The sequence below is a fragment of the Peromyscus maniculatus genome, chromosome 8 (genome assembly GCF_049852395.1).
Source record: "Peromyscus maniculatus bairdii isolate BWxNUB_F1_BW_parent chromosome 8, HU_Pman_BW_mat_3.1, whole genome shotgun sequence".
Taxonomy (NCBI): Eukaryota; Metazoa; Chordata; class Mammalia; order Rodentia; family Cricetidae; genus Peromyscus; species Peromyscus maniculatus.
Genome location: NC_134859.1, coordinates 63,090,978 through 63,115,791, shown reverse-complemented (window position 1 = coordinate 63,115,791; position 24,814 = coordinate 63,090,978). Strand labels below are relative to the sequence as shown.

Genomic DNA, 24,814 nt, shown 5'->3' with positions numbered 1-24,814 from the left:
AAAACATACAAGAACAAGGTATATCAGAAGACTCTGAAGATTGAAGTCCCTTCCATTTTTATGCTTGGGATTTAGCTCAGTGGGAGAGTTCTTGCCTAGCATGTGTAAGGTCTTAGTGTTTGATCCTTACCAGTGGGAGGTGGGGTGGGAAAGAAATCATAAATATTGGCTTACCAATTAGGGCTTATTTTAATGCTAAAAGTTTTGCTTTAATTTTCCATCTTGAACTTAATGTTAGTCAGTTTAAATATTCTTTCTTAGCCAGGTGGTGATGGTGCATGCCTTTAATCCCAGCACTCAGGAGGCAGAGGCAGGTGAGTTTGAGGTCAGCCTGGTTTACAGAGTGAGTTTCAGGACAGCCAGGGCTGTTACACAGAGAAACCCTTTCTCAAAAAACCAAAAAAGGAAGGAAGGAAGGAAGGAAGGAAGGAAGGAAGGAAGGAAGGAAGGAAGGAAGGAAAGAAGGAAGGAAAGAAGAAAGGAAGGAAAGAAGAAAGGAAGGACCTTTCTTCCCAAGTCCACTCTTTCACCCCCGCAGAACGACTCCATGTGAACCCCACAGAGGCTGACCTCTAGAAGCCTATTGCTTGCTATAGGCCTCCATGTCATGACTTCTTCCAGCCTGGGACACCCTAAGACTCTGTCTTGCCCTAGAAGAGAACGTAAAACTACAGTCTAAAATGTAAATGAGATTGTGTATACTCAGTGGTACAGACTATGACTGATGTGTATGAAGCCCTGGATTTGATCCCAGCACAATCAATCAATATAAAATATTTTAAACCAAATAATCTTGAACTTTAGTTTTTCTCTTTTTTAAAAAAATTTTTTCTTTAGTAATGCAAAGGCCAACATCTCTTCCTTTCACTGGGCTAAAATTTCACAGAGGTAAAATGAATTCCCCATAAGGATATAAAAAAACAAACAAAAGAATAAAACAACACAATTATCTAATGTGTCCTTCTTCTTGTGTAATTGTGTAGGGATTGGGTCAGAAGAGCAAGGAAGTGAAAGAAATTAAGAAAGCTTTTCTTCTTGGGACATAAACTAACAAAGTATTTTCCTGACCACCTGCCTAAAGAAGAAAAAGACCTACAATAGTTATGGAACCTGCTGTTCATAGCTGAGCCCTCTAAGCCCAGTAATTGGAACTACAGCTTCTCTAGAACCTTTTCTCCTTTTAGGCTTGATGGCAACAGTTAAGGGGGTAAGAATAAGAAGAGAAACCTCAGGACCCCCAGTATTCTCAGTGGCTGCTTCAGCCATAGTAGTACTCCAGCCAGCTAGTCACTATGGACACAATATTCTTACCCCCATCCTTATCCTCAGTACTGGGAACTGAATAGGCCTTGAGCATGCTAGTCAAGTACCCCTGACATTCTTATCTAAAGCCAAGGTGAAACTTCTGCAATTAGAGCTGATATTTTTCTGTGATCTCTTCTACTCACAGTCATCTGCTCTAGGACTCAGTCTCTCCAACAGCAGAGGGAGCAAGTAGCTACTTCTAACCATTATCCAAGTGGAACCACAAAAAAGGGCAGAGATCTCCTTTTTCTTCTAGGAAGGTCCCATGAGATCTAAGGCAGTCAGTACTCTAGACAACTTGGCTTCGGGTCAAATTTTTTTTTACCATTTATCTAAATTTCTTCTCTTCTTACTATATACAACACTTAATGATTTTCCCTCTCCTTTTCATAACCATCCATAAAACTAACTCGTTGATTATACATTCTCTAAGCAGAGATTCTGTATTTTATGTCCAATCTCCATAACTCTTTACCCAGTGATTTATACGTAAGAGTCAACCAATTGCTGAATGAATGAATACACCTAACCAAGTTCATACTATTTTTTTTTTTTTTTGGTTTTTCGAGACAGGGTTTCTCTGCGTAGTTTTGCGCCTTTCCTGGAGCTCACTTGGTAGCCCAGGTTGGCCTCGAACTCACAGCGATCCGCCTGGCTCTGCCTCCCGAGTGCTGGGATTAAAGGCGTGCGCCACCACCGCCCGGCTCCAAGTTCATACTATTATTACCCCAAGATTACAGATAGGTGGTTTTCAGTGATTGACTTTATCATCTAACTCTTTATATGAGTACTTCCACTTCAAATAGTTATCATGATCCCATATCACTTCCCTTGGAGAAAGTTAAATAATGGGGATTTCAATGTTTGCTCTACAAATAACACCATTCCCCTGCCCCCATGTTAAATCTTCAGAGAACTGTGACTTTGTGTGCATGAAAGTGCAGTACTCAGAACTGAACCAGAACTTTGTACATACTAGTCAAGCACCCTGCCACTGAGCTATATCCTTAGCCCAAGACTTTAAATTAGGAAGGACCTCTTCAAATTTCATTTGATACGGGAGTAGGAATAAGGGCAGAAAGGGGTGGGAGGGAAATACTCCCTGAGAGTAAAATAGGATCTAATGTTTTTTTAAGGTTTGTTTTTATTTTATGTGCATGTATGCGTGTGTGAAGATACCCTGGAATGGGAGTTAACAGACAGTTGTAAGCTGTCATGTGGGTCCTAGGAATTGAACCCAGGTCCTCTGGAAGAGCAGCCAGTACTCTTAACTGCTGGGCTATCTCTCCAGCCCCCAGGATCTAATATTACTAGAGAAAGATAAAGAAGCATGACTCTAGCCAGCCCAGTGTTGAGGTTGTGACTTGGTGGTGAAGTGCTTGCCTTAGCATGCACAAAGCCCTAGATTTGATCTCCAGCAGTGCATAGAGCAAGCACCATGCTGCACGCTTGTGGTCTAAGCACTCTGGAGGTGGAGGCAAAAGGATCAGAAGTTCAAAGTCATCTTTGGCAATACAGGGAATCTGAGGCCAGCCTTGGAGACATGAGATCATGGCTCAAAAAAATCAAAGCAAAACAAAAACCAAACAATAACAAAAAAGTATCAGTCCAGAGACTAGAAAGATGGCTCAGAGGTCAAGAACAGTAACTGTTCTTCCAGAGGTCCTGAGTTCAATTCCCAGCAACCACATGGTGGCTCACAACCACCTATAATGACATCGGGTGCCCTCTTCTGGTGTATACAGGCAGGACACTGTATACATAATAAATAAATCTTTAGAAAAAAAAAAGTATCAGTCCAGTTGCCCTATGTGTATATATTTGAGACAGGGTCTTGATACATAGACTAGGCTGATTTGGAACTCAATAGTCTCTTGTTTCAACCTTCTTAGTACTGGAATTATAGATGTATACCCTACACTTAGCTCATAGCTTTGATTCTTTAAGGGAAAAATCATAAACTTATTGTGTAGGCGTATGCATTTACCAGCCTGTGTATGGAGTTCAAAGGATGACTATGGACCATGCATATCAAACTTAGATCATTAGGCCTATATGGCAAGGCCACAACCTGACTTTTCAAATAAATGAAAGGTCTGGCTATAAAATAATTGTCAGTAATTCCAGCACTGAGGAGGTAAAATCAGGAAGATTACAAACTTGAGGCCAGCTTAGGTTATATGGCAAGTTCCAAGACAGTCTGAGTGGCCTACAGAGATACTACTGGGAGAGGGGTATAAGCAAGAGGAAGAGGGAAAAGAAATCCAGAATTGCCTGTAAATACAAACACCTAAGTAATTATTTGCAAGGATGAAAAACTACTAAAACTAGAACCACCCTTTTCCAACATACTTAAATATTTTTAATAGATTTTCATGTACTGATTTGAGAGAAAGAGAGCCTAAACAATAAGCCAGTACAAGTTGAGAGGATTTCATCACACACTGAACAAAATGTATCTTGTAGGATACTATATAGAAGCCTGGTACACAATCTATCAATGATTCTGCTCTCTGGCAATGAGCTTATTAATAGCTGTCAGCAGAGATGTGATGTCAGTGCTGTCCCTGCTTATCACAAAACACTGAACTATCTTATAACCTTTCCACACTCAGTCTGTCATCTGCAAAAGGTGATAAAAGAGTGTTTGTGTGGATTCATCAGTTAATGTTTGTAAGCATTAAGGAAATGAGCACCACTCCAGCTATTTATGAGTCACAATAATTGAATTCATGCCATTCTAGATGCTTCATTAAGATGGAATGAAGTTCAACTAGGTGAGTCAATATAATTAGTAAAGAAGGTCCTAAAACTGTACCATGAAGATAAATGGGAAGGAGTGCTGTAACATAAACCTGAGAAGCAATCCAAGATATGTTGTTTCTGTGAGTGCTATGTCCTACAATAAACATCTGATACACATAGAACTTAGCTGTATGGCCTAATTTTAGTCACAGGTATGTGTTGGAAGAAATCAAATCTAGTGAAAGTGTATGTGTGGCGGGGAGGGGATCAGTTAAAATCCATTCAAAGAATATTGTAATTTAACATGTTATACTAATGACAATTTTTGGAATTTAATAAGTAGGACTTATGGCATAGTCTAGATACAGAACAAATTCTAAGTGGGAAAAATGATTGCCATGTTTCTAAGCTTCAATTTGATACCAAGTCACCTAGGTTCACTCATAAAATGGTAGTTGGGGCTGGTTTGACAAGAGTAGCCCAGTCTCCTGTAAGTATGACAATCACAAAATATGCCTTTATAAAGTCTTTTCTCCCAGTGCCACTCCAAATCTGCACAAGCTTTATGACAAAGAAGAGCATAACAAAAAGCACTAAGACTTAGGGAGGCAAGAAAAGGTATCTGGGATTACAGGAAAAGCAGAGAGCAGAGACCAAGGATTTCTTTTCTTTTTCAGACAGGGAGTCAATGGGCAATTCATTCATTTTCCCTACCCACAGCTCATGTATTCATTTCCTTCCCTCCAAGATATTTCCAGAAGCCATTTAAGGTACAGCAATATGTATGAGCAACAAGGCTTTACAGCATTCAAGAGAAATCTACTTGTATCTGAGAATCTCCAGATTAATGTTACTGCCCACCACAATGCATAAAAATAAACCATTCTCCAATTCCAGACTGACTCCTTCAGGAACTATGCTAAGGATCAGCTGGAATAAATAAGATACATATCATTTCATGAAATATAGCTTAATGTTCTATACCCTGATAATAATAACCTTATTTGGCTTTATATTCTCAATAGTCAGGACACAGTGTAAAAGGAAGGAATAAAGGCCCAGTGGCAGCACCAATACCAAGCAGGTGCTATTGGAAAAGGGAAACAATTGACTATTAACACTATATGCAAGAGGGGCTAGAGAGACGGCTGCAGAGGACCTCTGGGTTCAGTTCCCAGCACCCTCATGAAGCTCACAACTGTCTATAACTCTAGTTCTAGGGGATCTGACATCCTCTTCTGACCTTTGCAGGCACCAGGCACCAGGCATATGCATAGTGCAAATACATCCATGTAGGCAAAATACTCATGCACATGAAATAAATGTGTTTTTTTAAAGAAAATATATATGAATGAATACAGTATCAAACTTCCTTCTAAATTAGTATCTCTCTTGTGGTAAATTAGTGCAGCTCTCAGGCTGCATCAGAGAAGTTTCTTTGTGAAATGGATAATGGTTAGTACACAAGCTCACAACTGGTCAAAGTACAGAGAGTAAGGACTATAGAGTAGTTAGCCACAAATGGATATCTCCATCACAGTGCCTCTCCATGGCTGGGGATATTTTGGAAGAGGAAGTTGTAAGACCCAGAGGTCGGGGAGGACCAGAGAAAAAAATGTCTTCTAGACATGACAGGACCACTGCACTCACAAACTCCCAGCAGCTGTGGTTGCTTACACAAGACCTGCACAAGTTCAAGCCAGTCAGCATTCGAGCAAGGGGTGGGAAAGGGTTCATAGGCCCCCATCCCTAACTGAGGAGCTGTGGACAGTTGATGGTTTGTGGGGGAGGGAGAGTTTTCTTTAAGGTTGTAGCTCCTGGTAGCTGCAGTGGATGGCCCTGCATCCAGAAGTACATGAACAGCACAAATTTGAGTCCATGTGTTAATAAATTAAAAAAGAAAAAGGAATGGCAGTGGTGGTACACATCTTTAATCCCAGCACTCGGGAGGCAGAGGCAGGTGGGTCTCTGTGAGTTGAAGGCCAGTCTGGTCTACAAAGCAAGTTCCAGGACAGCCAGGGCCATTACAACGCTGTCTTGACAAAACAAAAAACAAAAAACAAAAAAGAAAAAAGAAAAAGAAAAACTTGTGGGATCTACTGCTTCTGCCAATGGTGTAATAAAGGTCTCTAGTAACAACAACAAATTGTATCCATGAGGGGAGAAAAAAAACAAAGACAATTATAGTCTTATAGACAATTATAGAAGGAGATACATTAAAAGTTCCAGGGTGCAACATTTTACTACTTTGATAGATATGATTTGAGTAGAGATTATTATGCATGTAAATGTAGCACAGTAGTTGTAGATTATAAATATACTAGTACATACACACACATTCTGAGTCACCTGTTTGTCTTCCTATACTATTGGCTGAGTAAGGCCAATAGATGAAATAATAGACACTACATTAGATGCATCAAGAGCCAATTCCACCACCCCAAAAGTTTTTAATTAATTACCAAAGGCTGCATGTTATTTGTATATCTATAAAAACATATACCTACGTACATTGAAATCACTAAAGATTTCTGATTCTCCACATTCACAGCAAAGTAATGCTGCTGACTCACTGTCTTCCAAATAAGAGCTCTGTAATACAAACAAGATCATCATTTCAAATATCCAGACAAATGAGCCCATAAGCATGAGAAAATATGCCAACCAAAATAACTGAATTAATGTTAGTTCATAGGTGAGAAACTGCAATTCTGATTAGTGGTGGCTGTTTTAAACAGAGCGTGGCTAGTGACTAGTTGCATGAATAGACTAGTTAAGTGATTGGAAAATTGATTAAGGAATGTTTGATTAGCTCAAGCATTTTCTGTGGATTCCCAGTTTGGGCAATGGATGACCTTTTTTCTGTAAGAATGGTGGTATTAACCTTTCATATTCAGGACTCTTCTCAAACTGAGGATAGACCTGTATTCACTTAACCTCACATCCAAAGATAGACACTGATGCTATTGTTTAGAGACAGGATTCAGAAAGTAAGTCAGAGAAAGATAGAGCCTGATTAGAGGATTAAAAACACTAGCCTCACCTCATTAGACGTCTGCTTACAAGCGTTTATCAGAGCCAAAAGACATGCTCTACTCAAGTCTTTTGCCAGATGCCAGAAAACAATTTAAAACCTTTTCTTCCATTCCCCAACCTCTTTTTTTCAGACTCTGTCTAGAAGATAAGTACAAGCAGACAAAGAAGTGAAACAACTAGCTGGTAACATAGGAATGTTTTCCCCTGTGACGAATGACACAAAAAGAGGACAGAGAAGCTCTAATTCTGACCCATTAGACGCCACTCAAATGTTTGCTGCTAAGGTGACTGTGGATGGAAACCAAGTCATCCTCACATATGATATATACATATATATCCTTATGTCATCAAGACTTCTCACAAGCAGTGGTTGAAACCCAGTCATACGTCGTACTACTTTGTAGCTGTCCTCTGACACTTGGATTTTTCCAAGCAAGGATGTGTTTTGACCTGCAGAATATCTGAGAGATTAAGAGTTTTAGAATACAAAACACTTCAATTCGAGAATGTAAAGCTGGGAGATACTATTTCTATTAACTACTTTGTTACTGGTTTCCTTCTTTTTTACTTTTTCCTACTCTGATACTCTGCCTACATTTGGTTTTATGATCAAGTCTTACTAGGCATTATCTCTCTCTCTTCTTTTAGAAAATAATCAGAAATAATTAAATATTAAAAAATTTCAATCTGGTAACTATAGTCTCTTTGATTCTTCCTTTTATAAGGAGAAAATAATACTCTCCTGGCTTCTTTATTTTTTATATAAATGTACAAAATACTCAAAGACTTCTAGGAATTCTACTGTAAAAGCTAAAGACTTGATAAAAGGATTAAAGGAATTATAAGGTGGAGAGTGGAGCTGTTTTCAACTCTTCCAAATTCTTGTGCTGCAACAAATCAGAGTAATATTGAGTATACCAAAAGTGGCCTGCCACTGCCACAAACTGAAAAGAAAAACACACAAATTAATTAATCCAAACCACACTCATTAAAACCTTCAGCTTTCACCTTATACTTTTTGAATATTTACACTAATACTCTCAAACAACCATCAAGGATGAGGTCCTGTAACCACATCTGCATTGCTAAGTTATTTCAGGATTGAACTATATCCTTATAATTAAAACAATTCATTAAGATACCTATCCATTTAGATGTGCTGATAGAATTACAACGTAATTGGTTTCTAGGACATGTATTTACTTGTGACCAACATATTTTAGCCCTAAACTATAGTGTAAGGATCCTAAGGGAGACAAAGGACACTTCAAGTTTTCCCCCGCCTTCAGAGGTAACCTGGCAATTCTGATTCCTGGGCTGCTCCTGGGCACGATGCCATTTATTTCCAAGAAGACAAGAATACATGAATGAATTTAAGTAGAGCTAAAGACATTTATTTCTGATTTCAAACATTTTTCAGTAAACTGGGAACAAAATGTGCTTCCTTAATTTACTTCCTTGGTGGGGTTTTATATATAACACCAATTCAAGATGGTAGATAGGCTATTATCTCAACTGATCAACTGAGATTCCTATTATAAAATTTCTCTTGTTTGCTGGGCCTTTCCCTTGCACACATTTTACCACTGAGCTATATGCCCAGTCCTCAAATGCTTTTTCTACCATAAGGTGGTAATACACCTCCTTTTTTCTTTCTGTATCTCTCCCTTTCTCTTCTATCCTCTCCCCTTCTTCCCTTTCTTCTTCCTTCCTTGTGGCATTGGGAAGCAGCATAGAACCCCCAAAACAGCAGCTTCTTCTTCAATAGAAATTGAAAAAAATATAGGGCTATAACTTTGTGGAAATATGCCCCTTTAACTAAGTATTGTTCAGAGAAAAACCAGGTTAAGATCACTGGAAAGCAAAACATCCACACACAACAAGAAGTTTTGATCCAGAACAGTTTCTAAGCAGCAATATGGTTATAAAATGCTGTGATCTTTATATAGGATATATGATGCAAGAACTCTTATACTTGTATAGTTACCTAGTAATTGACAAGCAGAAGTCTTAAAAAAGAAACCCCTTACTACTGTTAAGTCTCTTTCATTCTATCTCTGATCTCTGTCATAAGTCCTATAGTTTAAGAAGCAGAAAACATTTGACTATTTTCTCTATCCATCCATCTTTCTTTCCTTCTTTCCTTTTCTAGTGGTTGTTCTAAATGAATGTATTGCTGCTGTACTCAAAAGAAACTAACATTTTTATTTGTTTGTGTTTTTAGAGACAAGGTCATAGTCCTGACTGGCCTGGAACTCAATGTGTAAAAAAGGTTGGCTTTAAACTTGGGTCAATCCTTTTGCTCCTGCCTCTCAAGTGCTGGGACTGCACCATGTGCCAGCATACCTGACTGAAAACTAGGATATTTTAAATATATTATCATTGATGGCTATTCTTGGTAGCCAATTTGACTACATCTGGAATTATCTAATGGAGGGCACACCTGTGAGGGATTTCTGCTTAATTTGAAGTGGGAAGATCTACTTCTAATCTGGATCTCTGAGGTGGGAAGACACACCTCTAATCCAGATCTTTAACCCAGATCTAATAGGCTTCTGGTCGAAGCCTTATATAAGGACATGGAAGGAAGCTTTTGTTCTTTATCTGCTCGTTCTCACATTGCTATCAAGTCCACTCTTTCACTGGCATTAGAGCCTATTTCTTCATTATTCCAGCATATACTGAAGACCAGTTGAGACATCCATGGACTGAACAACTACTGAATTCTTGGACCTTGTGTCCATAGGCAGCCATTGTTAGATTAACTGGACCATAGTCTGAAAGTCATTCTAATAAATCTCCTTTATATACATAAATATTTTCATTCTATAAATTCTGCTACTCTAAAGAACCCTGACTAATACATTATCAGCTATCAAATAATAAAATGTATCTTTATCTGGGACTAAGATCTTTTAATCCTTAGATGCTAAGACATATCCATACACAGGTACAACTGGATTAACAAAGTATTTTTATAGTCTGAGGATAATCTGGTTGAGAAAACTATCTCTGATGTACCTACCCCTAAGTTACACATTGCAAAACAATTATGTCAATATGTAATGCAAGCACTGGTAAGCAAAATTCAGAACGTGTCCAAGAATTTTTAAGTATTCCTTCCATTCTTATTATTCCACTTCCTAATCCTCTACAATCCCATTCTCAGAAGTAATTACCATGCCAGTTTCTTAGCTACTGCCCAGGGACAGTCTGTATATGACCAAGTTTATATGTTTAGATGTCCTATCTCTAAAGAAACAGAGGAAAGCAATTTCACCTATTTTCCTGTTCTTGCCTTAATTTATCTTTATTTCAACATTTAGAATGTCTCTCTTGAACCTTTCCATCCAGCCATATCCTGCACCTCTTTCTCCAGGATCTAGCCAGGTAAATGAATGGAACTAGAAAAGTTTATTGAGTGAGGTAACCCACACCCAGAAAGACAAATGTCTCCTGTTCTCTTTCATCTGAGGTTCCGAATCTTCAGATGTAAGTATATGACCTACAGTAACTGCAGAAATTAGGAAGTTAAAAGGGACCATTATGCATGGGGTGATGGTGGAGGAGCAACAGAGAGGGGAATAACAGGGTAAAAGTGATCTGAAGAGAAAATGGGAAAAATGGGGAGGCTTTAATTATGAAGGGGGAGGGAGGTAAATATACAAGAAAGAAGGTAAAATAGCTGGGCAGAAGTGGCGCACACCTTGAATCCCAGCACTTGGGAGGCAGAGGCAGATGGCTCTCAGTGAGTTCAAGGCTAGCCTGGTCTACAAAGTGAGTTCCAGGACAGCTAGCACTGTTACACAGAGAAACTCTGTCTCGATCCCCTTCCCCCCAAAAAAAGGTAAAATAACAGCAAGGATGTCTGGGAAAGTTATAAGGAAACATACTATTATCTACCTAAAAATAACGATAATGAGTAATGTATGTAATGAGTGTATACATAGACATAAGTAGTTTAAATGAAACTTTCCCATCTGCACCAACAATGCTCTTCCCAGAGCCACAGGCATGAGAAGCCCTATTTTGAGTTGTTGGTCAGGGTCAGCCAAGAGACTCCCAAAACATTATAGGCCATTGTTATTGCCCTTGGTTGCCTTCCAGAGTGGGAAGGTAAGTTCCTATTGTTGAAGACATCATGCACTTCAGACACAGGATCTGAGCACTTGAGCTGGATCTGATCTGAAAGCCTCCTCCCTGAAGGAGCCATATAGGCTTTCAAAGGAGGAATGCAACCACTAGCTCTCCCCACCTATGATGCCTAGGAAACACAATGACCAGCAAGGCACTGCAACCCTAGGGGTGCAGTAGTGGCATGTATACCTTGGCAGTAACCAACAGCTCTCTAATTTGAGGCCTCTTGAGCTTTGATGGACTTACAGCCTGCTCCACAAGAGAAAAATAATGTCTAGTACTTGAAATCTACCTAACTACCCAGGGCTAGTGAAGTCATGGATCTTGGAAGAAAACTATAACTACCACTTTAATAAACTAGCGTAATCCCTAACTATATTCTAAGTATTTATCCTTATATATCCACCCCTTTTCAAGGCAAGTTCTCTTTGCAACAGACAGAGACCATTACAGAAAATCACAACCAATCAAAATGCAGAGTTGTAGAAATCTGTTCCAACTGATACATCTACAACACAACTCCTGTGCCTAAAGCTCAGATATCACATTGCAAAATAGGGGACAGAAGAATTGTAAAAGCCAGAGAACAGGGAGTTTGTTGTGAGATAGTGCCTTCTAGAAATTGCAGAAGTTACACTCCTGAAGTTTCACCAAAATAGCAACCTAAACGTGACCTGAACAAGGATGACACAAATAGACACATTAATGTGTAAAAGGGAATACTTAGGAGACTTCAATCCTAGACAAAGACAGACATCTACAAGTCAAAAAGATAGCCTAGAAGAAATCAACTCTGCCAACACTTACACCTACCAGCAGCCAGCACACCCCATGAAGAGTAAATACATTTCTGTTGTTAAAGTCTGTTTCTTGCTATGGAAGCCTCAAAAACTTTTACAGAGAGGAACTATTTTCATGCTCTTTTCTAGGACCTGTAGGAGGTTACTCAAATTCTTCAAACTCAGCTAAGCTGGATTAACTTCCATTTTACATTAGTTTGAGTCAAAGACAGGATCTTTCTATATAGCCAAAATTTGGCTGTAACTTGCTATGGCTTCAAATCCAATTCACAGTCTTCCTGCCTCAGCCTGCCAAGTGTTGGGATTTATACACATGTACATCATACTACATACTTTTAACAATCCTTGTGATTGGTTATATTGCTTTCCACTCTAATAAACCAGGATAATCTACCTATCTTAAAAGCTACATTATTAATACCCTTTATTCCAACTGCAATTTTCCTCCTTACCATATAACATAAAACATTCTCAAGTTCACAGGGGATAAGGATAAAATTCTCTTTTGAAGGCTATTATTACACCCACTACAGTAGTCTTTTCTGAAGGTTTTACTGGGGGAAAACAATTATGATTTAGAACCTAATTTTTATACTAATACAACAGGAAGTACAAAATCAAGCACATACAGTGAGAAACACACTATAACTTTACATAGGTAGATATTTTCTTAAAAATTCAGTAGTAGCAGCAGAATATTTGAAGTTACCTTTTGTAGAGAGAAAATGATTCTTTTATGATCCAAGGAAAGTATTTTACAGGCCTCTTTGTGATCAATAGCACAGATCTGCAATATAATTACCTGTCATTAAGGACACAATCTACGGCTATTGAGGGGTAATTATAATTAGACTGAGTAAACATGAAAAATTTGAAAGTTCAAGTAAGGATGGAATTGGTGGTTCTTTCTTCTATATAGTTCCTTGTAAATATATTCTCTCTCTCTCTCTCTCTCTCTCTCTCTCTCTCTCTCTCTCTCTCTCTCTCTCTCTTTTTGGTTTTTCAAGACAGGGTTTCTCTGTGTAGTTTTGGTGCCTGTCCTGGATTTCGCTCTGTAGATCAGGCTGGCCTTGAACTCGGAGAGATCCACCTGGCTCTGTTTCCCAAGTGCTGAGACCAAAGGTGTGTACCACCACTGCCCAGCTATTTTCTCTTAGCTCTCTCTATAGAAATTCTCTCTCCACATCTAGATTGTCAGCTTTTCATTTTCTATCTCTGGGCTTGGCACATTCAGCAAAGATTCAATGAGTAAGTAGTTTAGCATGTGAGTTACTGCAATTTTTCCTTACTGTCTAAAAGCATCAATTGAAGATGGGACATAATCCTGTATATAGGTATGGTTAAGAGACCAACGATCTCCATTAAACACATGGTTTTTATCTTTCCACTAGACAAGCAGGCTACATAAAATGCTGCCTCTTGTAGGCTTCAAGCCAGCATGGAGATTTGATGCCAAAGGAACATCTTCACTTCTCAGAGCTTCTTAGCAAGTTTGCTTGTCCGTGAGGGAAGCAGTCAAAGCACTTATGCTAAAGGACTCTTAATTCTGGCCTGCAATTTGTCTATTTCATTTGCAAGGGCATTGCTGCCCTCTGCTCTACACGTAATACAGATCTGAGTAATGGTGACTTCACTTGCCTCACCTTTGGAAAGAACACATCTTTCAATCTGAAGCTTACTGACCCTTCAAAGCTAATGTCCCAGAATCTTAGGACACTTCAAAAATGATAACTTCATTTTCATTAAAGTGGGATCTCCCTGTTGAATCTTCACTATTATGCAGGGTTTGACAAAATATGACCTGTGGGCCAAACATGATCAAACTGATATCAACTTCTAGGCAAATAACTTGGTTAGGGACTGGAAAGATGGTTCAGTTAAAAGCACTAGCTGCTCTTCCAGAGTGCCCAGGTTCAATTCTCAGCACCCACACTGCTGCTCACAATTGCCTGTAACTCCAGTTCCTGAGGATCCAACACCTCTAGTTGTCTCTGAGGGCACCAGGCATACATGCAGTGCACAGACAGACATGAAGGTAAAATACCCATACACATTAAAAAATAATAAAGTTCAAGGGTATGTAAGTGAGACCTGTCTCAAAGATGAAATAACTTCATCAGAAAGCTACCAGAGTAGAACATTTCACATTTAATATCTCATTCAATATTCCTAATTACACACTTCAAATTCATTAAGTGGCAGAGAATGAATTTTTATTAGTTTTTTTTTTTTAAACAGGGATTTTAGTTTCATTTTGGGGTGAAACATTATACACTTCTCTTTCTCTTCTGAGTCTTTTATTGTAATTAACACTGATAAGATTTATATGTGGGGTGGCAATATGGCTCAGCTGGTATAGGTGCTGCTGTGTAGTCTTGAAAGCCTGCTCAATCCCTGGAAGAATTGGATAAAGGGAAGAAGAAAAATGACTCCACAAAGTTGTTCTGTAACTTTCACATGCATACTAACGCACACATTTCCCTCTCTCTGTCTCTGTCTCTCTCTGTCTCTCTCTGTCTCTCTCTCTCACACACACACACATTTTATAATTAAAATGTCAATGTTTTACATTTCATTTTTTGAATGTTCACTATAATAGTACCTCATCCCACACTGAGAGATGTCGTATTACTGTAGTAGCTCTTCATACTATCATAGACATAATCTTAATTTTAAAAAAGTCCACTAAACTGTGGCATGTTTTTGTTGTCTTTTCCTCCTTCTCTTTTTCTAATATAACCACCTGCCCTGAAAGGGGTGGTTATAAAATATGGAAAAAAAGTGATTCTCAGTGTGGTTTGCAAACTCCCATCAGAATCAGAAACAACTGAAGTACTTAAGAGTTTGTCAGAAATACAAGTTCTTATCCTACCATACCATTTAAAAAAATAAAAACAAAATTTGCTGGAAGGCCTGGACATGTTTTTAACAAGCCTTCTGGTTATTTCGACGTGCACTGACATGTTAGAGCCTCTAGTACAAAGTATGTGCTTCTGCAGATGGCACTTAAATCCCCGCATTAAAGCTAGGCTGGCGGAACCACATCACTCCCCTGAAAACAATTAAGCAGCAAGATTCTAAGTTCCAATGGCCTTTCCAGACATGGAAAAATCATCTGTACAACTAAATTGCACTAAGAGATAAATGTCTTTTCTGTACTGAGAACACATATTTTCCTCAGATATAGAAAGACTTGAAAACAGTAAGTCTACAGCAGTATGTCCTGCAACTTAAAGAGTGAAACCACTACCACAATTAAATCATTGCTACTATGCCAAGAGATAACCACAGTGATTATTTTGTCCTCCGAGCATGGAGGGAAGAAAAAGGATCAGCAATTTAACCTTAGCCTGGAAATTCAGAAACCCAAAATAGAAATGCTTTACCACTCACTTCCATATTTAATTTATATGATAAAGGGTTGGGGATAGAGACTACAGGGATTCAGCTTCTCCTAGGTGGATGTTAAAATATATGGTACTAAAAAAAAAAAAATCACTGTTGCCGGGCGGTGGTGGCACACACCTTTAATCCCAGCACTGGGGAGGCAGAGCCAGGCGGATCTCTGTGAGTTCGAGGCCAGCCTGGTCTCCAAAGCGAGTTCCAGGAAAGGCGCAAAGCAACACAGAGAAACCCTATCTCGAAAAACAAAAACAAACAAACAAACAAATATATGGTGCTGCTTGTTTGAGCTCTTGAGATCTTTAAACATTTTTTGTTTGTTTGTTTTTTGAGAGAAGGTTTCTCTGTCTAACAGCCCCAGCTGTCTTAGAACTCCCTTTGTAGACCAGGCTGGCCTTGAACTCCCTGATATCCTCCTGCCTCTGCCTCCCAAGTGCTGGAATTAAAGACATGTGCCACCACCACTCGGCCTTTTAATGCTAACTTAAGGAAGAACTGTGGATGCCAAGAAGAAATCAGAATTACTCAAAAAGATAATTTCCTGAAGGGGAATAGGAGACTTTGCTAGCCTTAGTTCCTATCAGATATTTTTTTATTGAACTCGAATGAAATTTGTTTTGCATTTTAGTTCAAAGTACAAAAGAAAAACAGTTGGAGCTGAAAAAACAGAAAAGAAATCTAGAACAAAACCTATTTGTCACTAATAAAAATTAGTGTCTTTAGGCTGGTGAGACACCTCAGAAGATAAAGGTGATTGCTGGTAAGCCTGACCACCTGAATTTGACACCAGGAACTTAAATGATTGAAAGAGAGAACTGACCTTCTCAAATTGTCCTTTGACCTCCACATGTGTGCTGCGCCATGCACACCTACACATACTAAATAAATAAAATACAAGAAAAACAATCAAGGGCATTGGAACTCTGAATAAAAAAGAGTCAGTGTCTTCATACATAAAGAGTAAGAGTTAATAAAGGACAATAAGTTTACAAGTCAGGAGTTAGGAGAAAAACAAAAATATTTTGGAAGATTTTGAGACCAGTGCAGAAAAAAATCAGTTTATTGGAAATAAGCAATTAGTAGTTTATATAAAGATGATTCAGAAATGTATGTGTATCCTCACGAAACATTCATAGAGCACGCTTAGATTTCCTAAAACTTGTAATGATAATAAAGCCATAAAAAGAAAAATAAAAAAAGTATTTCTAGAGGGATGCAAAAGCAGCTGTTCATATGTACAGGTCCATCAGTTTAAGTAAAGATAATTACTTATACTTTTTGAACACACACACAGTAGAACTTACACTTAGTGTACCATGATAGAGTCTAAAAAATAATCATTCAAAAAAGTAGTAGCAAATAATAAACAAATTCATAAAGATAAGAAAAAGCAAAGCCAATGCTAGATATTTAATCCAGATTCAAAGTCTACAAAGAAAACAATAAGGAAAAATGGCAGCAACATTTCACAATTTCTGGACATAGAATCTCAATATACAAGAGAAATATGTTGGACATTATGGCACATGCCTTTAATCTCATTAATTGGGAGACAGAGGTAGGTAGATTTTTCTCAGTTTGAGGCCAGCCTACAGAGCAAGTTCCAGGCCAGCCAGAGCTACATAGTGAGATCCTGTCTCAATAAGTCAAAAAGTAAATAAATGACTGGGGGGAGTGGGCTTGGATTCAAGACTTGAGCTGCAAATTATGTAGTTCTGTGCAGACTCGTTTGCTCTAATATTTTCCATTTTTCCATTAGGCTTCTGCTATTAACAAGTTAGAAGCTTAATTCCTTCCTGTTCTTTGTGAGAATTAAAGAAAAAGCCTAGTTTTCTTCTTCACGGGAACTTCATGGGAACATCCGTCTAGCACAAGGCACTATATACAACCTTATATTCTGTGTATATTTACAGCATATAATTCTTGTTGGACCCCATTTATTAGGTAAATCACCTTACATGTTATCACTACGGTTCTAAAAACCTTAGAATTCTAGTTCTCTATTTCTCTACTCAGACCAGTATATTGGAACTATTTGTGGTTTTAAACACATTCACCAACTACCCCAATCTCTGTCACATAAACAGACAGACAAAAACATCACATGTAGCTTGATTTGGAACCTGGGCTATAGAAGCCAGTTGGGTTTCAGAGATGCTAAGGTGTGTGCCCATAATCTGATCACTATGCTTCTGTAGTGTGTAAAGAGCTGAAGCTGTTATTTCTTTGGGAGAATGGAGTTTAGAACAGAAAAAAAGAAGGCTATTTTCTAAAAACCAGGGAACTTCAGAAAGCAATAAGATACGGAGAGAGAAGAGCAAGACAAACCTCTTTTGGACATTTGTCTGGGGATGTTGCCAGGAAAGAAAGACAAGAGCAGAAAGATCAGTGTTACTGAGATAGGATCCTGAGACACTACCAATCAGGTTTCAGGTGATTGTGAGAACAATAGTGTTTACTCAGAACCCAAGGATTAGGCCTATTTCCCTGCAAGTGAAGAGCTTGATTTCATTAACAAATAAGAGAACTGAAAAATGTATAGTACTAGAGGAGAAATTAGCTGATTAGCTAGTTGATTAGCAAGGAAGATTCCATATATCTAAAATTAAAGACCAACAGGCTGAAATGAACTTAAGTGAGTGATGATTTTGTATTCACAACTAATTTCTTTCATAGCTTTCTGACTATAACATCTCATACTAATATAGCCATTCATATCTAATTTCTTTCATAGCTTTCCAACTACAACATCTCATACTAATATAGCTATGTCATATATATATACATATGTATATATATATACATACATATATATGATATAGCCAAATCATTTTGCAGCATAGTTAATTAACTAGACTATGGTGAAAGAAGTAAAAGATGGGGAGCCTCCGGTATTCGCTTTCAAAGGGACTGATTCCTGAGACATTGAATAAATATATATATAGCCACCAAATCACTTAAATCTGGAACGTATTCAGTGTCAGGTGTGGCACTGGGAGGAGTTGCTGCTTTTGATGATTCTAGAAAACTGTTTAAAGGGAGAGAAGCTCACTTACAGTTTCTGCCTTAGTCTACCGCTTTCTTCTGAGCTACCCATAGTTCAGGGTCTGATATCACAGCAAAGCCGACAAGGGGGAAATTCTCATGCAGACTGGAGACAGGATGACATCATGAAGCTAATTTCCCACCAGATAATTCTGAGAAGGATCTCTATCAAATATTGGTCATAGGCCTGTGTGATTTTTTTTTTTCTCATCCTCTGAATTGGAAGAAAAGCTTTTCAACTGCTTTCATCAAGCATCATAGAAAATAATCTGGGGATGTGAGACCTTATGTGGACAGTTAACAGAGATAGAGACCAGAGCTAACCACAAGATGAGCAAGGTCAAGAAATGAGCAAAAGGGATAAGAGAAGTATCTTTTAAGAAAAATTCTAGCCATAAAATAGAAATGTCTCATAACTAGAGATCAGATAAGCAATGGGGTCTAGAGAGGAGAAACTCATAAAGAAAGGCATTTCTTGCCAGAATGGTGGCACATGCTTTAATCTCAGCACTGGGAAACTGAATCAGAATGATAATGGCTGCCAAGCCAGTCTGGGCTACCTACTGAGATCCCCTCTCAAAACCAAGGATCGAAGCTTGCTGGTACAATCCTGAAAGCCCAGAACTTAGGAGGTAGAATCTGGAGGATCAAGGATTACCTGATCTCAGGTAAATAGCAAGTTTGAGAACTGTATGGGCTACATAAGACCCTGTCTAAAAAATAGAGACCTGCTGGGTGGTGGCAGCAGTGGCGGTGCACGCCTTTAATCCTAGGACTCTGGAGGCAGAGGCAAATAGATCTCTGGGATCGAGGTCAGTCTGGTCTACAGAGTGAGTTCAGGAAGGCCAGGGCTACACAGAGAAACCCTGTCTTGAGAAAAACCAATACATACATACATACATACATACATACATACATACATACATAAATACATAAACACATAAATAGAACTAAAAAGAAAAGTAAAGATAAGATAGAACATTTTCTTAGTTTTCACTTTAGGAAAAGGATTTTAGAGACAAATCCAGAAAATATTTCAAAGTCCAGAGATTCTAGGGAGAAAGTCAATAGCAAGGGGTCTTATCTCCCAAATCATAATTGGGAGATATCAAGACTGCCATTGTGCTGAGAAATGCTAAAGGGGATGTTAGTTTAGGGGCTCCAACTCTCAAAGAGTACCTCTTATCTTTTTGGTTGTGAGCCTAGCCTTTGAAGGCAGAGCCATCAAGTAATGAAGTTATTGGATGCCCCATATCTTGTAGGGCAGATTTCTTGTAAGTCAAGCTGAAATTACATGTAGGACTTCAGAGCTTGCCACAAAGCTGTTCCCTTGACTCAATCAGCCTAGCCTCTCACAAGTGGTCCAGTGGGACCACTGCAGTTTTCAAGGTACTTTGTAAGCTTACAGGGGCCACGAGGGAAACATCCTGGATGCTAAGCCTTTGGCCAAGGCAAGACTTTAGCTCCAACCGTAAGGGCAAGTAGACTAGAGACCAACAGAGAAGAGTATCAAGGAGAGGATAAAAGGTCAGAAAACACAAGCCATAGGTCAGAGTCATTCTTTACAAGCCAAAGGATTAGCGTGGATCTTTTGATGATCTATTTGATTACTGCCACAGAAAGAAATTCCTCTGAAAAGAAATCTCCAGGAAAAGATGAGTTTCCTTTGTCAGTGGCTTTTTCCCAGGAATGAGCAAACACAGGAAGATTCAAAGTCTGTGCCGACCTCTGTACAGAGTCCAGACCACACAGGTAGAAGAGATGAATACTAATACAAGTTTAGGCTGGTTTTTGGCCTAATTCCAGAGAAAATCCTGAAGCCTAGTCATAGACTTCTTGTATTGGACATTAGTCTGCCCAAAAAAGAAGCTAGGTCTAGGCAGAACCCTGAACAAAGCAAAGTGACAGATCTTACATCCTGTAGAACCAGATGTCTGACAGTCAGGTTCTGAGATCTAGAGTTGTCTGAGCCTGGGCAGGACTATTAAAAAGTAGGATGTTCAAGGAGAAACTGCCTTACTTAGAGGAGTTCTCTGAAAGAAGAAAATGCTCTTCTACTCCAAAATCTATTAGTTGTCATATTAGCATGAATCTAAAGGGAAATTGTCTCTATTTCTCACAGTAAGAAGATTCTTTCAAAATATTCTGTTTTTGTCTAACTTGAGAAAACAAACTACCCAAGAACCCTTTAATTTTTTAGTTGTCTCAAGACTATATCATTTAGGTTGGAGAGATGACTCAGATGTTAAGAGCACTGACTGCTCTTCCAGAGGTCCTGAGTTCAATTCCCAGCACCCACATGGTGGCTCACAACCATCTGTAATGAGATCTGGCACCCTCTTCTGTGTACATAATAAATAAATAAATCTTTAAAAAAAAGGACTATATCACTGTTCTCACTGGATAGAGAACAAATGTTGGTATGACAACAACATTGGGAATTTGGACTCGTAATTGGCCAGTAAGTTAGAAATATAGTTTGAATATGATCTGCTGTCTTCCATTTGCTGTAACAACTCTATTAGAACAGGTACCAGCCTAACAAGAAGTGAAATCTAACCCTATACTTTCTAGAAACTCTACTAAAAGACCACATTTAAAGTCAGTGTTAGTGCTGTGTGAATTTATAAAATTTATAAAAGGAAGGAGTGTGGTTAGAAATATTCAAGGTAGGGCCAGCAAGATGGCTCAACTGGTACAGGCACTCGTCACCAAGTTTGATGACATGAGTTTGATCCCCAGAACCTGAATGGTAGAAGGAGAGAATGGATTCCTACAAGTTGTCCTCTGACTTCCACATGTGTACTATGGCACATGTACATACACATATACACACGTACACAAAATAAACAAATAAGTAAATAAATTCAATCCCATTAGTAATTTAAAAAAATAAAAACTTCCATTTCTACCCTTTAGGTTTAATTACAGTAGTGTGATAGCTATTTTTGGTTGTCAATTTCACTACCTCTGGAATTAACTAAAACCCAAATGGCTGTGCTTACCTGTGAGGGTTTTTATAATTAAATCTTTTGAAGTGGGAAGACCCACTTCTAATCTGGATCTTTGAGGCAGAAAGATGCATCTTAATCCAGATTTTATGAGGTAGGAAGATACACCTTTTAATCTGGGCCACACTTTTGTTGGACGGACACACACACACACACACACACACACAGAATGATGTTTCTGAAAACTGAACTGAATACATTTATTCTATAAATTCTGTTCCTCTAGAAAACCCTGACTAATACAAGTAGAAAACATAATAAATTTTATTCCAATTAAGAAGTGTCAAGAAAGAAAGAAAGAGAGAGAGAGAGAGAGAGAGAGAGAGAGAGAGAGAGAGAAAGAAAGGAAGGAAGGAAGGAAGGAAGGAAGGAAGGAAGGAAGGAAGGAAGGAAGGAAGGAAGGAAGGAAGGAAGGAAGAAAGAAAGAAAAGAAGAAAGAGAAAAAGAAGAAGAAATGTTGGGCAGTGGTGGTGCAGACCTTTAATCCCAGCACTTGGGAGACAGAAGCAGGTGGATCTCTGAATTCGAGACCAGCTTGGTCTACAGAGTGAGCTCCAGGACAGCCAGGGCTACACAGAGAAACCCTGCCTAGAAAAAACAAAAAAACAAAGTGTGTAATTTCAAATTTCTGAAACATCATCCTTTGTTTTCAAACAAATATAAACTGAGATCAATGGCTAGCCCCACCTTGCGTTTTAAAGCTTTATTAACCAACTTAAGATTCTGTAACCAAGATATGCTAGAAGTAGGGCTCCTAAAGCCCCTTCGGTTGCTCGGGCGTGTGTCTGAGCGGCACCTGTGCACCACTCCTCAATCCCTGTCAATCAAAGGAAAAAAGGACTTCTGATTTTCTCACTAGTTCTCCAGGGTTTCTGGGTATGTTTTACCATTACAGAAATAAATGATACATTTCTTCACTAGTTACTGTCTACTCACTCTCAAATCTCTTAGGGAACAGGTAATTTTGAGAATAATAATAATTTTAAGGATTGCAAATTCTGAAGACGTTAGCAACCTCCTTGAGAATTTGAACATACTGGTATAGTTGTGGGATATATGGTGTAACATTTTGTGTCTCATTAAGAAATATTCTACTTGTTAGTAAGCAACTGGAATGCAAAGAGGCAAGCATCACATTCACATTTCCTAAGAGCCTCCTTGGCAACAATCCAAGCCTTGGAAAGTCCCCCTTGTCTCAGTGTTTTTATTGTTGTGAAGAGTCACCATGACCACAGCAACTCTTATAAAGGAAACCATTTAATTGAGGTGGCGATTTGCAGTTTTAGAGGTTCAGTCTATTATGGTGGGGAGCATGGCAGCATGCAGACAGACATGGTGCTGGAGAGGTAACTGAGAGTCCTACATCTTGCAGGCAACAGGAAGTCGACTGAGACACTGGGTGGTATCCTGAGCAGAGAAACCTCAAAGCCCACCCCGACAGTGACTCACTTCCTCCAACAAGTCCATACCCACTCCAACAAAGCCACACCTCCTAATAGTGCCACTCCCTACGAGATTATGGGGGCCAATTACATTCAAACTACCACATCCCCAAATGCAGTTAAGAACAAAAGTCTACTCAAGTAAGTATTTTTTCCAAACCACAGGCTGTGACTCATTAACAGCTTGTAGAATCAATTCAGTTTTCAGGAGCATCATTGTGTGTGTGTGTGTGTGTGTGTGTGTGTGTGTGTGTGTGTGTGTGTGTGTGTGTACTTCTATATTGTGAAATTTATGAGTTAAAAATCAGGTCTACGAGCCGGGTGTTGTTGTTGTTGTTGGTGGTGGTGGTGGTGGCGGTGGCGGTGGTGGCGCCTTTAATCCCAGCACTCGGGAGGCAGAGCCAGGTGGATCTCTGTGAGTTCGAGGCCAGCCTGGTCTACCAAGTGAGTTCCAGGAAAAGCGCAAAGCTACACAGAGAAACCCTGTCTCGAAAAAGCAAAAAAGAAAAAAAAAAATCAGGTCTACTTAATTCACTCATTATTGTGTATAATACCTGGCATTTAAACTGACATATGTGTGGGGATGTAGCTCTGTTGATAGTGTTCTATCTGCACAAAGCCCTAAATTAGATTCTTAGTACCTATAAACTGAGTACACTGATACATGCCCCTAATCCCAGCACTGTGGAGGTGGAGGCAGGAGGCTAAGAAGTTCAAGGCAAGACTGGGATATATGAATTCCTGCATCAAAAAATAAATAAAGTGGTACTCCTTTATCTGTTTGATGATTAGTCAATATGTTTCATAATATTTGCCATTCATAAATCACCTTTTTATAGAATACAAACTAATTAGGAAGTATCTTTTATGAGAGCACTAAAAATAGTAAATTTAACAATCCTTTTGTTGTTTGGCTAACTGTTGTACTAACAAACATCAGATGCTGGTAGGGAATGAGAGAAGTAAAGATCTTGAGAACTAAAGCCAGGTGGTAGTGATTAAGATTGAATCCTTGGGTCCTATCCTAGCTTTATGTCCATTAAAAAAATAAAGTTATTCATTCCCTTTAGCCCAGCAACTCCATTTCTGAAAATTTATTATAATTATGTGAAATGGTATTTTCCCAATGTTATTCACTGAAGCATTTATTACAAAAGCAAAAGCTCAGAGCCTAGTTAAATACACTGTGGTACATCTATACAAATGGAATTCTATTTGAGAATAAATAGCAGCAAGGAAACTTTATGTAATAGTAGGGAAATATTTCTAAGTCAGACTAAGTGAGAGAAGGTAGGGTACAGAATAGGTCTACCACACAGGTTCTCAACCTTTCACAGGGGTCACCTAAGACCATCAGAAAACATAGATATTTACACTACAATTCATTACAGTAGCAAACTTACAGCTATGAAGTAGCAATGAAAATAATTTTATGGTGGGGGTCACCACAGCATGAAGAACTGTATTAAAGAGTCTCAGCAGTAGTGCATTCCTGCTGAGCTCTTGGCCTGGTTCCAATGAGCAGCCCCTAGCTCTACTCCTTCTTTTGTTTGACCACACCTTTTGTTTCTCTTATCTTTTGTTTCTCTTATTGCCCTATGTGAATCTTGTCTGAGAGTCAAGGATCAGAAAGTCCCCCAAGGATCAAAGGCCTATGCAAAATTTGGTTCAGGAAACCTGGAAACCCATGGTCCCTGATAAATCAAGTAATTTGCACTTGGCATTTGGTCTCTGGGAGCTCCTTTTAGGTACAGAAATCAACTGGCTAAACTGTAAATAGAGAGTAAATAAAAATGCCCTAGGTGAAGGAAAAGTGCGTCAGTCCTTTGAGGCTGAACCCCCCCTGCAGCCGTGAAAGGCTATATTCATTCTTAAGATGCCTCTGAATCTT

The 24,814-nt window shown here is 38.8% G+C and overlaps 1 protein-coding gene across 4 annotated transcripts in view; it reads right to left on the bottom strand.

Moving 5' to 3' along the window:
- The window catches only part of Ssh2 (slingshot protein phosphatase 2), a 247,927-nt gene that overhangs the window by 177,187 nt on the left and 45,926 nt on the right, over positions 1–24,814 (bottom strand). For 2 of the 4 annotated variants that reach the window (XM_015996219.3, XM_042282425.2), the window contains exon 2: positions 6,562–6,642. The exons of the other annotated variants lie outside the window; for them this stretch is intronic. In XM_015996219.3, coding sequence (XP_015851705.1) covers positions 6,562–6,642 — 81 coding nt within the window. The remainder of the gene's footprint in view (positions 1–6,561; positions 6,643–24,814) is intronic. 4 annotated transcript variants of the gene reach the window in all.